General features: G+C 29.9%; 2 protein-coding genes across 13 annotated transcripts in view; one reads left to right on the top strand and one right to left on the bottom strand.

Annotated features, from left to right (window-relative positions):
* Positions 1–11,949, top strand: part of LOC123005892 (SH3 and multiple ankyrin repeat domains protein 3) — a 108,550-nt gene extending 96,601 nt beyond the window's left edge. For 10 of the 12 annotated variants that reach the window (XM_044399935.1, XM_044399943.1, XM_044399938.1 and 7 more), the window contains 4 exons: positions 1,624–1,864; positions 1,910–3,334; positions 10,488–10,747; positions 10,800–11,949. In XM_044399935.1, the coding sequence (XP_044255870.1) occupies positions 1,624–1,864; positions 1,910–3,334; positions 10,488–10,747; positions 10,800–11,056 (2,183 nt within the window). In that variant the 3' untranslated portion in view covers positions 11,057–11,949. The remainder of the gene's footprint in view (positions 1–1,623; positions 1,865–1,909; positions 3,335–10,487; positions 10,748–10,799) is intronic. The other 2 variants (XM_044399940.1, XM_044399936.1) reach the window with 1 other exon arrangement.
* Positions 6,930–7,416, bottom strand: LOC123005894 (NADH dehydrogenase [ubiquinone] 1 beta subcomplex subunit 9-like). The gene has a single exon (XM_044399944.1). It carries the CDS (start codon positions 7,371–7,373, stop codon positions 6,963–6,965), a length of 411 nt encoding a protein of 136 aa, XP_044255879.1. The 5' UTR covers positions 7,374–7,416; the 3' UTR covers positions 6,930–6,962.
* Positions 11,950–16,080: the final 4,131 nt, after the last annotated feature.

Raw genomic sequence — 16,080 nt, 5'->3', positions numbered from 1 at the left:
AAAAATACATTCATTGGATATTTTCACTTGCCAACTTTTTCTTTATTTTATTTTCTTAGTTTGTCCAATATTTTTAGACAAATTATCCCACAAATCTTTAAAATGTCATTCTAAAACTAATTTTGAGTCGAAAAAAAAAACATTAAAAACCCTTCAAATTTGATTTGTGTTAAGTTTTTAGCCAAATAATTAGAATATTATGAATATTGCATTCGATAACAAAACATTGAATGCACAATGTGAAAACTGACAAAAAGTCTCAAAAAGCCGAGTTTTGTCCCAATTTTTTGTTGATTTTGATATTTGTTTAATTTTTTGACTTTTAAAAATACATTCATTGGATATTTTCACATGGAAATTTTCACTTTAGAATTAATCGAGAATCGCAAAAACATCCTAAAAAACCTTTAAAATTCGAGTTTTGTCCATTTTTTTGTCGATTTTGACATTTTTATAAATTTTTTGACGTTTTAAAAATACATTCATTGGATACTTTCACTTGCCAACTTTTTCTTTATTTTATTTTCTTAGTATGTCCAATATTTTAGACAAATTATCCGACAAATTGTTAAAATTTCATTCCAAAAAAGTCGCAAAAACCCTTAAAATTTAATTTGTGTTTAAGTTTTTATCAATTTTCACGTTAAAAAAATTGACATTTGTATTGGATACTTTAACATGTCAATTTTTTTCTCAATTATTTGTGTGATCCAATATTTTTAGGCATACAATTCGAGAACTGGTTAAAGTTTCACTCTTGAATTAATCTCGAATTGTAAAAATAGACTAAAAAACCTTTTTTTGTCCAATTTTTTGTCGATTTTGACATGTTTATCATTTTTTGACGTTTAAAAATACATTCACTGGATACTTTCACTTGTCAATTTTTTTTCATTTATTTTTAAGTGATCCAGATTTTTAGGCAAACAATTCGAGAAATGGTTAAAGTTTCAGCTTACAATTAATTTAGAATCGCAAAAACATTCTTAAGCAATCATTAAAAGTTAAGTTTTATCCATTTTTTTCGCGATTTTGACATTTTAATTAATTTTTTTGACGTTTCAAAAATAAATTATTCATTGGATACTTTCACTTGCCAATTTTTTTCTTTATTTCATGTTCTTTGTTTGTTCAATATTTTTAGACAAATATCCGACAAATCGTTAAAATTGTGTAAGTCGCAAAAACAGGTTAAAAACCCTTAAAATTTGATTTGTGTTAAAAAATTGACACTTGTATAATTTTTTTGACGTTTAAAAAATACATTCATTGGATGCTTTCACTTTCTCATTCATTTTTCTTAGTACAAATATTTCGACAAATGGTTATTTATCCTCTCGAATTAATTGAGAATCGCGAAAATAGACTAAAAAATCTTCAAATTTCGAGTTTCTTGTTGATTTTGACATTTAAAAAAAAAATTGACGTTTTTGACATTTTTTGACATTAAAAAATGAATCAAACACTCAAATAAATCAAGATTTTATTCTGGAATATTGACCAAACCCCAAAACTGTCCACAAATTTGAATTTTGTCCATTTTGGTTTAAAAAAGCGTTCATCGGAGGTTATCACTTGACAAAAATAGCACAAATTTTACTTTTGTAATTTTTTGTAATCTAGTGACCGGTACCACCGACGACGGCTTCCTCGAAGGCACCACCCGAAGTGGCGGCAGCAAAAGCGGCCTTTTCCCCTCCCACTGTGTCCAAGAAGTCCGCCTCAGACATCACAACATCCACGCCCCCATGATGGTAGCAAGAGACACCCGCCCACCATCGACCAAACCCACCAATCGGGTTGTAGGCCGTCGCGAGAACACCACCTCCAAACACTTTGCAACAGCACCACGACTGAAAAAAACGTAACTCCGCCCACTTTTTTGCTGAAAATTTCCTAATCTTTTCAGTTTCAGTTATGGAGAAACTGAACCACGAACCGTAGTCTTGCATCGCGGCCGCAAAGGCTTCGGGTTCATCCTCCGCGGTGCTAAGGCAACATCCCCTTTAATGGAACTCACCCCAAGTGATAAATGCCCCGCCTTGCAATACTTGGACGATGTTGATCCAGGGGGCGTGGCCGATAGGGCAGGCCTAAAAAAAGGCGATTTTCTATTGGAGATTAACAACGAGGATGTTTCATCGGCCTCACACGAACACGTCGTTGATTTAATCCGAAAATCCGGTGATTTGGTACAAATGACAGTTATGAGTCTAGCCCCGCCTACAACTATACCAATGAGCAAATCGACGATTTTACCCGGCGACACGCCCCCTCAAAGCCGACAATACGCCACACTACCCCGCAAAATGGGCACCCAAGCCCCACTACCCCCACGACGCGACCCCAAAACCACCCTAAGTGTGGGCCGAGCACGGGCGAAAAGCATGGTTGCCGGTTTAGAAATAGAAAAAGAAGAGACTGAAGATATCACAAAATCAAGCTCGGCCGAGTCAATTTCCCCCACTCCTGTGCAATTCCGGACTGCTTCGATCCGACAACGACCGAGCTCGAGTCGGGTCACTTCGGCCGAACTCGAACAACTATTCCAAAGCAAAAAACATATGAGTAGTTCACGGTTTCAAGACACGCCTCTATCCCCGCCCAAAACACGAGTTTATGCGAGCGTTGCCGAAATGAAACGAAACAAAAACAAATCAAAAGTGAGATTTTCAACACTGTTTAATGGTAGTGGGGGTGGGGGTGAACTACATCGTGATTTTCATTCAACTCCTGATTTAGCACAAGTGGCAACATCGCATTTGAATAAAAATCATAGAAGTCAGGAGGATTTAGCTAGGGCTTTGCCACCCCCAAATCATCCACCACCGCCCCCACCTCCAATTGTACAACTTGTCAAAGTTGAAGTGTCACGTGGGGGCGCCGACTACGATTCATTTAGTAAAGAAATTCTTGAAGAAAATGTCATTTCGTCGTTTAAACCCACTGTTAATGCGAAATTATATGCCTCACCAGAGGATATGAAGACAGTGGGGTACCGTTCAAAGAGTCTCCCTTCGCATTCATCACGGCCCCCCCATGTTCGTAAATCACACAGTATGAGGACGAATTATTCGACTTTTAAACCAATTGTTGTGTCATCACCGTCGTCGAATCCTTACGCTCAACCAATGAGAGCGTCAAGGTCACACAGTTCGGTGGGGGTGAGGGAACGAAGAAGGAAAACTAGTTCGGGGGGGAAATCACCGGGAAATGCACCACCAATACCCGAACCCGATTATAGTTGTAGCGAATCGGAACGAGAGAGCGAAGAGGAGATAAAAGAGCACATCGTGGGGGCTAGATTAGAAAACAGCGGGAATAGTAACACCAGGTGAGAATTTTTTGACATTTGACAGATTTACCAACGTTTTTGGTCAAAATTAGCAAAAAAAAACATCAAAGTTTCATTGCGAAACACAAAAATTGAGCAAAAGTCGTTACAATTTGAGATTTTTACAATTTTTATCGATTTTGACATTTGGGGTATTTTTTTGACGTTTAAAAAAATCGTTCATTGGATACTTTCACTAGCCCGTTTCTTTTTGTTTCATTTTCAAGCAAATTAATAAGTAATTGGTTATGGAATGGTTACAAAACAACGAATGATTAATTTTGAAACGGAAAAATCGGCTAAAAATTTGGATTTTGTCCTAGTTTTACCGATTTTTTGACGTTTAAAAATACGTTCATTGGATACTTTCACTTGTCCACTTTTTTTACTCGAAAATTGGGTTTTGTCCAATTTTTTTCGATTTTGAGTTTAATAATAATCAATTTCACTCTGTAATGATTACAAAACATGTAGAATTGACAAGAACCAACCAAAAATTGTTACAATTCGTGTTTTGTTTAATTTTTATCGATTTTGTCATTTGGATCAATTTATTTTGACGTTTAAAAAATTCGTTCATCAGATACTCGCACTTCCAGTTCCTTTTAGTTTAATTTTTAGGCAAATAAACAAATAAATTGTTTATATTGGAACATGAAATGATTACAAAACACTGTAGATTGATACTGAAACGCGAAAATCGGCCAAAAATTCGAATTTTGTCTTATTTTCATGATTTTGACATTTGCAATTTTTACAGGTTTAAAAAGTGCGTTCATTAGATGCTTTCACATGTCAACTTTTTTTTACTTCTTTTCTCACTGTGTCCAACATTTTTAATCAAGTAACCGAACAAAATCATCAAATTTAATTTGAAAATAAGAGTAAAAATCGAAAAATTGGTCAAAAATCGTCGCAATTCGGATTTTGTCCTATTTTAATCGATTTTGACTTTTGTATCAATTTTTTCAAATGAAAGTAAAAATTGAAAAATTGATAGTAAAATGCGAAAATTGGCCAAAAATCGTTACAAATCGAGTTTTGTTTAATTTTCATTGATTTTGACATTTGGAGCATTTTTTGACGTTTAAAAAAATCGTTCATTAGATACTTACACTAGCCCGTTACTTTTTGTTTCATTTTTAAGCAAATTAATAAGTAATTGGTTATGGAATGGGGTTACAAAACAACGAATGATTAATTTTGAAACGGAAAAATCGGCTAAAAATTTGGATTTTGTCCTAGTTTTACCGATTTTTTGACGTTTAAAAATACGTTCATTGGATTCTTTCACTTGTCCACTTTTTTACTCTTTGTCCAACATTTAGAACCAAATAATAATCGAAGAAAATCATCAAAGTTTCATTCGAAAATAATAGTAAAATGCGAAAATTGGCTAAAAATAGTTACAATTTGGGTTTTGTCCAATTTTAATCGATTTTGACTTTTGTATCAATTTTTTGACATTTCAAAATTCGTTTCTTGAGTGTTTTCAAATGAAAGTAAGAATTGAAAAAATGCGAAAATTGGCCAAAAATCGTTACAATTTGAGATTTCCCTAATTTTTATCGATTTTGACACTTTGAGGTTTAAAAAATCGTTCATTAGATACTTACACTATCCAGTTTCTTTTTATTTATTTAATTTTTATTATTAATTTTTCATAAGTAAATCTTAAAATTGGAATATGGAATGGTTACAAAACAGGAAAACCACTCACAATTTGGGTTTTGTCCAATTTTGAAATTTGTATCAATTTTATGTTTAAAATTATCGTTCATTTTTTTTCACTGTCATTTTTAGAGTATTCAACATTTTTTAGGTATAGACAAATTAAAAAATTTTTAAAATGAAATGAGTACAAACCATTTTTTGACGTTTAAAAAATTCGCTCAATAAGTATTTTCACTGTAATTTTTAATACATATTTTCAAAATTTTTGGGGAACTAAACAAAAAAATCGTTAATATTGGAACATGAAATGGTTACTAAATATTGAATAATTGATACTGAAACGCGAGAATTGGCTAAAAATTCGACTTTTATACAATTTTTACCGATTGTGGCAATCTTAAAAATTTTTTGACAATTTGTATCAATTTTTTGACGTTTAAAAATTTCGTTCATTGGATATTTTTACTGTCATTTTTTTAGTGTAATCAAAAATTTTAACACAGTTAATCGTTAAAAATGGAAAATGAAATGATTACAAAACACCAAAATGTGAGAACCGGCCAAAAATCATTTCGTCCACTTTTTACCGAACTAATTTTTTTGTGTTTTCAATATTTTTATGCATATTCACAAATAAATACATTGGAACAAATCGATTTTGACATTTGTGCTAATTTTTTTGACAATACAAAAATTCGCTCATTGGATACTTTCACTGTAATTTTTAGTATATTTAACATTTTTAGGCAAATAAACAAATAGATTGTTAATATTGCAACATAAAATGATTACAAAACACTGAAGATTGATACTGAAACGCGAAAATCGGCCAAAAATTCGGATTTTGTCCTGTTTTAATGATTTTGTCATTTGTAATTTTTAGACGTTCATTGGATACTTTCACATGTCAACTTTTTTACTTCTTTTCTCACTGTGTCCAACATTTTTAACCAAACAATCGAACAAAATCGCCAAATTTAATTCGAAAATAAGAGTAAAAATTGAAAAATTTATAGTAATAATCGTCACAATTCGAATTTTGTCCAATTTTAATTGATTTTGTTCCTTGAATATTTTTTAAATGAAAGTAAAAATTGAAAAACTGACAGTAAAACCAAAAATCGTTGCAAGTCGATTTTGTTTAATTTATCGATTTTGTCATTTGGATCAATTTTTTGACGTTTAAAAATTCCGTTCATTAGATATTTTTACTCATTTTTCAGTGTAATCAAAATTTTTAACAATCATTTTTAGGCAAATAAACAAATAAATTGCTATTATTGGAGCTTGAAATGATTACAAAACACTGAAGATTGACACTGAAACGTGAAAATCGGCCAAAAATTCGGGTTTTGTCTCGTTTTACTAATTTTGACATTTGCAATTTTTACTCTTAAAAAAAAATGCGTTCATTGAATACTTTCAACTTTTTTACTTCTCTTCTCAGTGTATCCAACATTTTTAATCAAATAATCGAACAAAATTATCAAAATTTTATTCGAAAATGAGAGAAAAAATTGAAAAAGTGTAAAATGCGAAAAATCGTTACAATTTAGGTTTTGTCCAATTTTAATCGATTTCGACATTTTTAAAAAATTCGTTCATTGGCTACTTTCACATGTTAACTTTTTTTTACTTTTTTTCTGAGTGTATCCAACATTTTTAACTAAATAATCGAACAAAATTATTAAGTTTTCATTCGAAAATGAGAGCAAAAACCGAAAAATTGATAGTAAAATATGAAAATTGTCCAAAAATTTGGATGTTTTCACGTGATAACTTTTTCGATTTCCGACTTTTTAGAGAAATTATCAACTTTCCTCTCCCTAATGGTGACAAAATATTGTAGAATTGATTGCAAAATACAAAACCAACCAAAATTATTACAATTTAAAATGAAACTTTTTCTCAGTGTGGGGAGTTTTGTGCTTTATTTTTTTAATCTTATTTAACACTACTTATCCTGGAATTGCTTCTGCCAGAATTTCACAAACTCTCTTTTCCTCTCCTCCCTTCTTGCGAAATATTCCGGATATTGCGCCTTTTCCAAGGGGTGCCAATAGTCAATAATCCAATCAGGTGGTGTCACTTCCCTCAAATAGGCCGTACCTCCGGGAGAATTGGTGAATTTCCGGATGTGCCAATGCTGATTTTTGAATAATTCCTCTTCGCCTTCTTCTACGAGTCTTTTTGCACTTGCTGCATCTTTAATCTTGATGTTTTGGTCGAATCTTGCACGCATTAAAACGGCATAATAGCGATAAACGTGACGTCGGTCATACCACGATTCCAGGTTTCGTAGGGCTTTTTTGTAAAGGCTTTTGACGCGAGTTGCGTGAGAAATAAGCCCTGTGGGCAATGACATTGTCACAACCTGGAATTGTCAAAAAAACTAGATTTGAAGCCATAGAAACAACGAATTCAAGCCCACTTATCGAACGAATTTGATTGCGAAGCGTAAAAACTGACAAAAAGTGAGTTTTGGCCATTTATTTCGATTTTAAAAAAATCAGGAAATTCATTCATCGGATACTTGCACTATCCAGTTTCATTTTATTTATTTTTTTGGCAAATTAATAAGTAAATTGTTGAAATTGTAATGGCGAAAACCGCTTAAAAGCCCTCACAATTCGGGTTTTGTCTAATTTTTGAAATTTTTTTTTACGTTTAAAAATTTCGTTCATTGAATATTTTCACTGTATTTTATAGTATCAACATTTTTTGGAATTAATAAACAAGTACATTGTTAATATTGAAACATGAAGTAATTACAAAACACTGAAACGCGAAAATCGGTCAAAAATTCTAGTTTTGTCTTATTTCACTGATTTTGACATTTGCAATTTAAAAAATACGTTCATTGGATACTTTCACATGTCATCTTTTTTACTTCTTTTCTCAGTGTGTCCAACATTTTTAATCAAATAATCGAACAAAATTATCAAAATTTTATTCGAAAATGACAGTAAACATTGAAAAAGTCATAGTAAAATGCGAAAATTGGGCAAAAATCGAGTTTTGTTTTATTTTTATCGATTTTGTCATTTGGATCAATTTTTTGACGTTTAAGAATTTCGTTCATTAGTCATTTTTCAGTGTAATCAAAATTTTTAACAATACAAATAAATCGTTAAAATTGGAAAATGAAATGATTATAAAACACTGAAGATTGATACTGAAACGCGAAAATCGGCCAAAAATTCAGTTTTTGTCTTGTTTTACTGATTTTGATATTTACGTTTAAAAAAATCGTTCATTAGATACTTTCACGTGTCAACTTTTTTTTGAACAAATTTTAAACCTTTTCAGCCAAATTATCAAATAAAGTATCAAAGTTTCACTCTGGAATATTTACAAAATATTAGAATTGATTGCGAAACAGAAAAAACCGGCCAAAAATCGTTACAATTCGAGATTTGTTTCATTTTTATCGATTTTCTCATTTAGATCAATTTTTTTGACTTTTAAAAAATAAATAAATCATTGCAATTGTAATATGAAATCGTCATAAAACCACGAATGATAGTGAAACGCAAAAATCGCCCACAATTCGGATTTTGTCCAATTTTTGAAATTTGTATCAATTTTTTTCCGTTTTATTGGATATTTTCACTGTCATTTTTTAGAGTAATCAAAATTTTTAACACTGTTAATCATTAAAATTGGAAAATAAAATGATTACAAAACACCAAAACGTGAGAACCGGCCAAAAATTTAATTTCGTCCACTTTTTATCAAACTAATTTTTTGACGTTTAATTTCTCGTGTATCCAATTTTTTAATGCTTATTGACAAATAAATATATTGGAACATGAAACAATTCAATTTTTATCAATTTTGACTTTTGGGCTAATTTTTTTTGACATTACAAAAATTCGCTCATTGGATACTTTCACTGTGGTTTTTAATTTTTATAAACAAATAATTCGTTAATATTGGAACACAAAAGACTTAATAATTAATCCTGAAACGCAAAAATCGGCACAAATTGGGGTCTTGTCCTGTTTTTACCGATTTTTTGTAGCAACTTTTTGATGTTTAAAAATACGTTCATCAGATATTCGCACTTCTAGTTTCTTTTTCTTTGATTTTTAGGCAATTTAATAAGCAAATTGTTAAAATTGTGATATGGAATCGTCATTAAACACCGAATGATTTTGTCCAATTTTTGAAATTTGTATCAATTTTTTGACGTTTAAAAATTTCGTTCATTGGATATTTTCACTGTCATTTTTCAGTGTAATCAAAATTTTTAACAATATAAATAAATCGTTAAAATTGGAAGAGGAAATGGTTACAAAACACTGAAAATTGATACTAAAATGCGAAATTCGGCCAAAAATTCAGGTTTTGTCGTGTTTTACTGATTTCGATATTTACGTTTAAAAAAATCGTTCATTAGATACTTTCACGTCAACTTTTTTTTTTGAAGAAATTTTAAATATTTTCAGCCCAATTATCAAATAAATCATCAAAGTTTAACTTTGTAATATTTACAAAATATTAGAATTGATTGCGAAACACAAAAACCGGCCAAAAATCGTTACAATTCGAAATCTGTTTCATTTTTATCGATTTTGTCATTTACATCAATTTTTTTGACTTTTAAAAAATGCGTTCATCAGATACATAAAAAGATTGAATTTTTATCGATTTTGACATTTATGTAATTTTTTTTGACTTCTTTTCTCAGTGTGTCCCACATTTTTAATCAAATAATCCAAGAAAATGATTAAAATTTCATTCGAAAATGAGATTAAAAATTAAAAAAGTGATAGTAAAATGGGAAAATTGGTCAAAAATCGTTTGAAACATAAAAATTCGCTCATTGGGTACTTTCACTGTAATTTTTAGTATATATAACATTTTTTAGGCAAATAAACAAATAAATTGTTGTTATTGGAGCTTGAAATGATTACAAAACACTGAAGATTGATGCTGAAACGCGAAAATCTGCCAAAAATTCGAATTTTGTCTTATTTTACTGATTTGATTTAAAAAAATACGTTCATTGGATACTTTCACATGTCCCAATGTGTCCAACATTGTTAATCGAACTAAACTATCAAAATTTCATTCGAAAATGAGAGTAAAAACTCAAAAAATGATGGTAAAATGCGAAAATTGGTGAAAAATCGTTACAATTTAGGTTTAGTTTGACATTTAAAAAATTCGTTCAGTGAATATTTTCACGTGTCAACATTTTTTTAACACATTTTGAAAGCCAAATGATTACAAAACATCGTAGAAATTGCGAAACACAGACGTTTAAAAAATACGTTCATTGGATACTTTCACATGTCAATTTTTTTAAACAATTGAAATAAAACATTAAAAACATCAATTTTCCAAAAATGCGTTCATTGAATACTCTCACTTGTTATTTCTTAATTGTAGCCTCATTAAATTAAATTACTCATTTAATTGTTTAAATTGCAACATCCTGTGTTTATTTGCTTAAATTAATTTTTTTTTTCAGTGGCAGCAGTTCGGGTAGCAGTTCCATGCCGCACAGTTTCAGCGTCGAAGAAATCCAAAAAGGCAAATCCCTCCTGAAATCTTCCAAGTCTTATCCTGAAGACTTTTTGAAGAAACAAAACGAAGTAGCCATTGAAGACGGTGATAATAGTTCATCGGGTGTTAGCTCTGACCAAGAAGTACCAACTGGAGCCGAAACAACAGTACAAGACCACAATAGTATGACTCTACCATCGTCCAAAACCCAACGCCAACACCCAGGTAACAAACCGAGGCGAAAGCCGAGTCCTTCACTACATATATATTTTTTTAGGGTTGTTGTCGCGTCACGCCGTGTCTTTAGCCCAACTACCGCCCCCATTGGAGGGCGACGGCGACGAAAAAGACGAGTTTTGTTTACCGCCCCCGCCGGAATTCGGGGGCGGGAATAGCAACTGTGGGGAGCAAGGCGGCGAAGCCGTGCTTGCACCGCCCCCACAATTCAGTGATAACCGACAGGTGACTAGGGTACGAATCGTCGGCGCGGTGCCCAAAGGGCCCAAAAAACAGGGCCGGCTTCACAGTCAGTGATTTTTGATAATTTTTCTAATTAGATAGAGCGAAATAATTCCGTCATTTTCCATTTCAACTCATCCTGCCAACATAATATTGATATTTTTGAAAAATCACTAATGTTGTTTGTACTGTGCTAATTAATTTTTATCATGTTGTCTGTATGTATTTAGTGGCCTAAGTCTTGTGTATTATTTCGTGTAAATTCTGCTCAATGATGTAAATAGTTCAAAGGGGGAACAGTTTTTGTATGATCTTAGTTTTTGTACATTAACTGTCTGGTTTTTTTATTTTTATTTCAACTATCTTTTTGGTAGTTTTAATGAAAATTTTGCACAAGTGTGTGCCATAGCTAACACGATTATTACTATTCATGCAATGCTGTATCTACTATTTATTACTTTTGAGTAGTAATAATCTCTTATTTTTAACTTTATTAGGTTGTTTACGTCCCGAATCTCACTATTAATAAATAATTAAGGCAGAATGAAACAAGTATTTTATCCCAAAAATGTAAAAGAACAATAACAGAGTAGTGAAATAAATAGTAATAACACCTTTTACATTTTGTGATTATTATTATTTTTTTGTTAAATTAAAAAATACTAAAAGCATGTAGTCATCAATGTATCAACCACCAATGTTAAACAATTTTTTGTGTGATATATTTAAATAAAATTACATCACTATGATTTTTTTTAATTACAGGTTTCATGTACTGTTGCTATTATAAAATAAATCCCTTTTTTTTCGTTATGAAAATGTATTGCTTTTTAGGCAAACCTACCACTGCATGTAGAAAAAGATGTAAAAATGATTGTTTTTGCACTTTACTACAAATACGCAACCATCAAATGTGTTATAAACACTTTTTTGTACATATTTAATAATAAATTTACGATAAGAGTAAAGCGAGTTTTATTTGGTTCCCAAATCCCTTTACAGACTATTTTGGGTTATTTTTACACAAAAATATTTTTTTTATTAAAGCTACATTTGACAAGTGAAAGTATTCGATGAATGTATTTTTGAAAAATTCATCCAAATTTAACAAAAACTGAAATGCATGAAATTTGTTGTTTATTTTAATGAGCACATTGAAAATAATTTTTTTTAAAGTTAACATGTGAAAGTATCCAATGAACGACTAAAAGTTCAAACAAACAAAAATTGGGCAAACTCAAATTGTAACGATTTTTGGCCACTTTTCTTTCAGTTTTTCAGTTTTTGCTCTCATTTTTGGATAAAATCTTGGTGATTTTGTTCGATTATTTGTTTTAAAATGTTGGATACATTAAAAAAAAGTAAAAAAGTTGACATGTGAAAGTATCCAATGAACGTATTTTAAACGTCGAAAAGTCAGTAAAACAAGACAAAACCCAGATTTTTGTCCGATTTTCGCGTTTCAGTATCAATCTTTAGTGTCTTGTAATCATTTCCTGTTCCAGTATTAACAAATGTTAAATATATTAAAAATTACAGTGAAAGTATCCAATGAGCTAATTTTTGTAATGTTAAAAAAATTAGCCCAAATGTTAAAACCTATAAAAATTCAATCATTTCTGTCATGTTCCAATGTTTTTTTATTTGTCAAAATGCATAAAAATATTCAATACACAGAAAATTAAACGTCAAAAAAATTAGTTGGATAAAAAGTGGACGGAATTCAATTTTTGGCCGGTTCTCACGTTTTGATGTTTTGTAATCATTTTATTTTCCAATTTTAACGATTAATAGTGTTAAAAATTTTGATTACACTAAAAAATGACAGTGAAAATATCCAATGAACAAAATTTTTAAACGTCAAAAAAATGAAACAAATTTCAAAAATTGAACAAAATCTGAATTGTGAGCGATTTTTACGTTTCACTATTGTTTTATCACGATTCCAAATTACAATTTCAACGATTTATATATTAATTTGCCTAAAAATTAAACAAAAAGGAACTGGAAGTGCGAGTATCTGATGAACGAATTTTTTAAACGTTAAAAAAATTGATCCAAATAACCAAATCGATAAAAATTAAACAAAACTCGAATTGTAACGATTTTTGGCCGGTTTTTGTGTTTCGCCAATCAATTAAAAATTACAGAATGAAACTTTGATTATTTGGCTAAAAACGTTCAAAGATTTGATTAAAAAAAAGTTGACAATTTCTCATTTTCGAATGAAACTTTGATGATTTTGTTCGAGTATTATTTGGTTTTAAATATTAGACTGACACTGAGAAAAGAAGTGAAAAAGTGGACATGTGAAAGTATCCAATGAACGTATTTTTAAACGTTACAAAAAATCGGTAAAATAGGACAAGCTCAAATTTTTGCCGATTTTTGCGTTTTAGGATTTAATCATTAAGTCTTTCGTAATTACTTCATGTTCCAATATTAACAATTTATTTGTTTATTTGCTTAAAAATGTTAAATATACTAAAAATTACAGTGAAAGTATCCAATGAGCGAATTTTTAGCCCAAATGTCAAAATTCGATAAAAATTAAATCCTTTCATGATCTAATGTTTTCCTTTATTAATATACATAAAAATATTGGATGCACAAAAAATTAAACGTCAAAAAATTAGTTCGAAGTAGACGAAATTCAATTTTTGGCCGTTTCTCACGTTTTGGTGTTTGTAATCATTTCATTTCCCAATTTTAACAAGTTATTTGTATTGTTAAAAATTTTGATTACATTAAAAAATGACAGTGAAAATATCTAATGAACGAAATTTTTAAACGTCAAAAAGTTGATACAAAAAATCGAAAAAAATAGGACAAGACCCAAATTTTTACCGATTTTTGCGTTTCAGGATTAATTGTTAAGTCTTTTGTAATTATTTCGTGTTCCAAACAAAAAGGAAATGGAAGTGCAAATATCTAATGAACGATTTTTTAAAACGTCAAAAAAATTGATCCAAATGACCAAATGTGTTTGTGTTTTTCCAATCAATTAAAAATTACAGAGTGAATATTTGGCTAAAAACGTTCAAAGATTTGATAAAAAAAAGTTGACAATTTCTCTCTCATTTTCGAATTAAACTTTTTTTAATGATTTTGTCCGATTATTATTTGGTTTTAAATATTAGACACACAGAAAAAAAGTACACATGTGAAAGTATCCAATGAACGCATTTTTAAACAAAAATTTAACAAAAACTTCATCTCTTGCAATTAATAATGGGGTGTTTTTAATCATTCTTGGATGAAATTTTAATGATTTATTCATTACCCACATTGAAAAAATAAATTTAAAATAGTTGACATGTGAAAGTATTCAATGAAGGCATTTTTAAACGGTCCAAATTGTTTTTTTTTAATCTGAGGATAAAAAATATTAAATTTGGCTTTTCCTAAAACATAAATAAATAAATATTTCTCCTTGTCTTTTTTAGCAAAACCTTTTTTTCTTCACTCACGACTTGATTGTAATCGTAAATTTCATAATCTTAATAATCGCCAGCGATCCCATTTTTACGCAATTCAATAGGAACTTTTCCATTCAAGACTTTCATCAGATTGGAAAATTTTGAGCAAGGAAATTAGAAATTAATTTTTGAAAAATCAGAGTTTCAATTAAGCAAAATGCGTGTTTTATAGTCATTGAGCTGAAAAAATGAGAAACACGCAAGAAAAAATATGATTTTAATAACTAATAGATTGCAATAATAATAATAATAATAAGAAAGGGGTTTCACGCACTTTCTCTCAACTTCTCACAGGCACTAATATGCTTCGTTAATTTAAAGATACGTGTAATATACTTGATTGGAAATGTGTTTTTTGGCCCACAATTTTATTAAAATTCCGTTGAAATAAATTTAAATTACACGAATTTAAAATACTGTATTTAGTGGAGAAACCTATGTTTTATGTATACGCGAAATTACAATGCATGACATCTCTATTAATGGAATTTTTCTTGTGGTCGCTTTTAATTGATGTCCAAAAATGGTGTAACAATCATCACAATTACCTCACAAATCGTTTGTTTCACTTTCTTCATATTGACAAAAGATCAAGTTTTATTATTAAAAGATTCTTCCTCATTATTTTCTCAAAGAGCACATGTTATATTATAAACCACAAAAAAAGAAAAAGTTGTTGGTCATGAGTAATAAATTCGCCAACTTGGAATAGAAAACTCAACACTTGACAATGTAGCACATTTCAGAGGAAAATTGCACCGAATTAGGGTCAGAGGTCAATTTATGAATTAAATAATTGAAATTTTTGCGTCAAATACGTGAAAAAATTATTAACCTCGATTTTTGTTTAACTTATATCAATTTTTGACATTTCAAAAATTCGCTCATTGGATACTTTCACTGTGGTTTTTAATTTTTATAAACAAATAATTCGTTAATATTAGAACATGAAATGATTACAAAACATTTAATAATCAATCCTGAAACGCAAAAATCGATTTTTTGTATCAACTTTTTGACGTGTAAAAATTTCGTTCATTGGACATTTTTTAGTGTAATCAAAATTTTTAACAATACAAATAAATCGTTAAAATTGGGAAAAGAAATGATTACAAAACACCAAAACGTGAGAAAGGGCCAAAGATTGAATTTCGACCACTTTTTATCGAACTAATTTTTTGACGTTTAATTTTTTGTGCATCCAATATTTTTATGTATATTAATAAAGGAAAAAATTAGATCATGAAAGGATTTAAGTTTTATCGATTTTGGCTAAAAATTCGCTCATTGGATACTTTTACTGTAATTTTTAGTAAGTATATTTAACATTTTTAAGCAAATAAACAAATAAATTGTTAATATTGGAACATGAAGTAATTACGAAAGACTTAATGATTAAATCCTAAAACGCAAAAAACCGGCAAAAATTTGAGCCTGTCCTATTTTTATCAATTTTTTGTAACGTTTAAAAATACGTTCATTGGATACTTTCACATGTCCACTTTTTCACTTCTTTTCTCACTGTGTCTAATATTTAAAACCAAATAATACTCGAACAAAATCATCAAAGTTTCATTCGAAAATGAGAAATTGTCAACTTTTTTTTAATCAAATCTTTGA

The sequence above is a fragment of the Tribolium madens genome, unplaced genomic scaffold (assembly GCF_015345945.1).
Source record: "Tribolium madens isolate multiple individuals breed KSU strain unplaced genomic scaffold, Tmad_KSU_1.1 Scaffold_20;HRSCAF=117;Tcas5.2_LG4, whole genome shotgun sequence".
Classification (NCBI taxonomy): Eukaryota; Metazoa; Arthropoda; class Insecta; order Coleoptera; family Tenebrionidae; genus Tribolium; species Tribolium madens.
Note: the sequence above shows the minus strand (reverse complement) of the source record. Positions and strands in the feature narration are given on the sequence as shown.

Excerpts from the sequence above, each read along its gene's own strand:
- LOC123005894 (XM_044399944.1), bottom strand. The coding sequence starts at position 7,373 with ATGTCATTGCCCACAGGGCTTATTTCTCACGCAACTCGCGTCAAAAGC.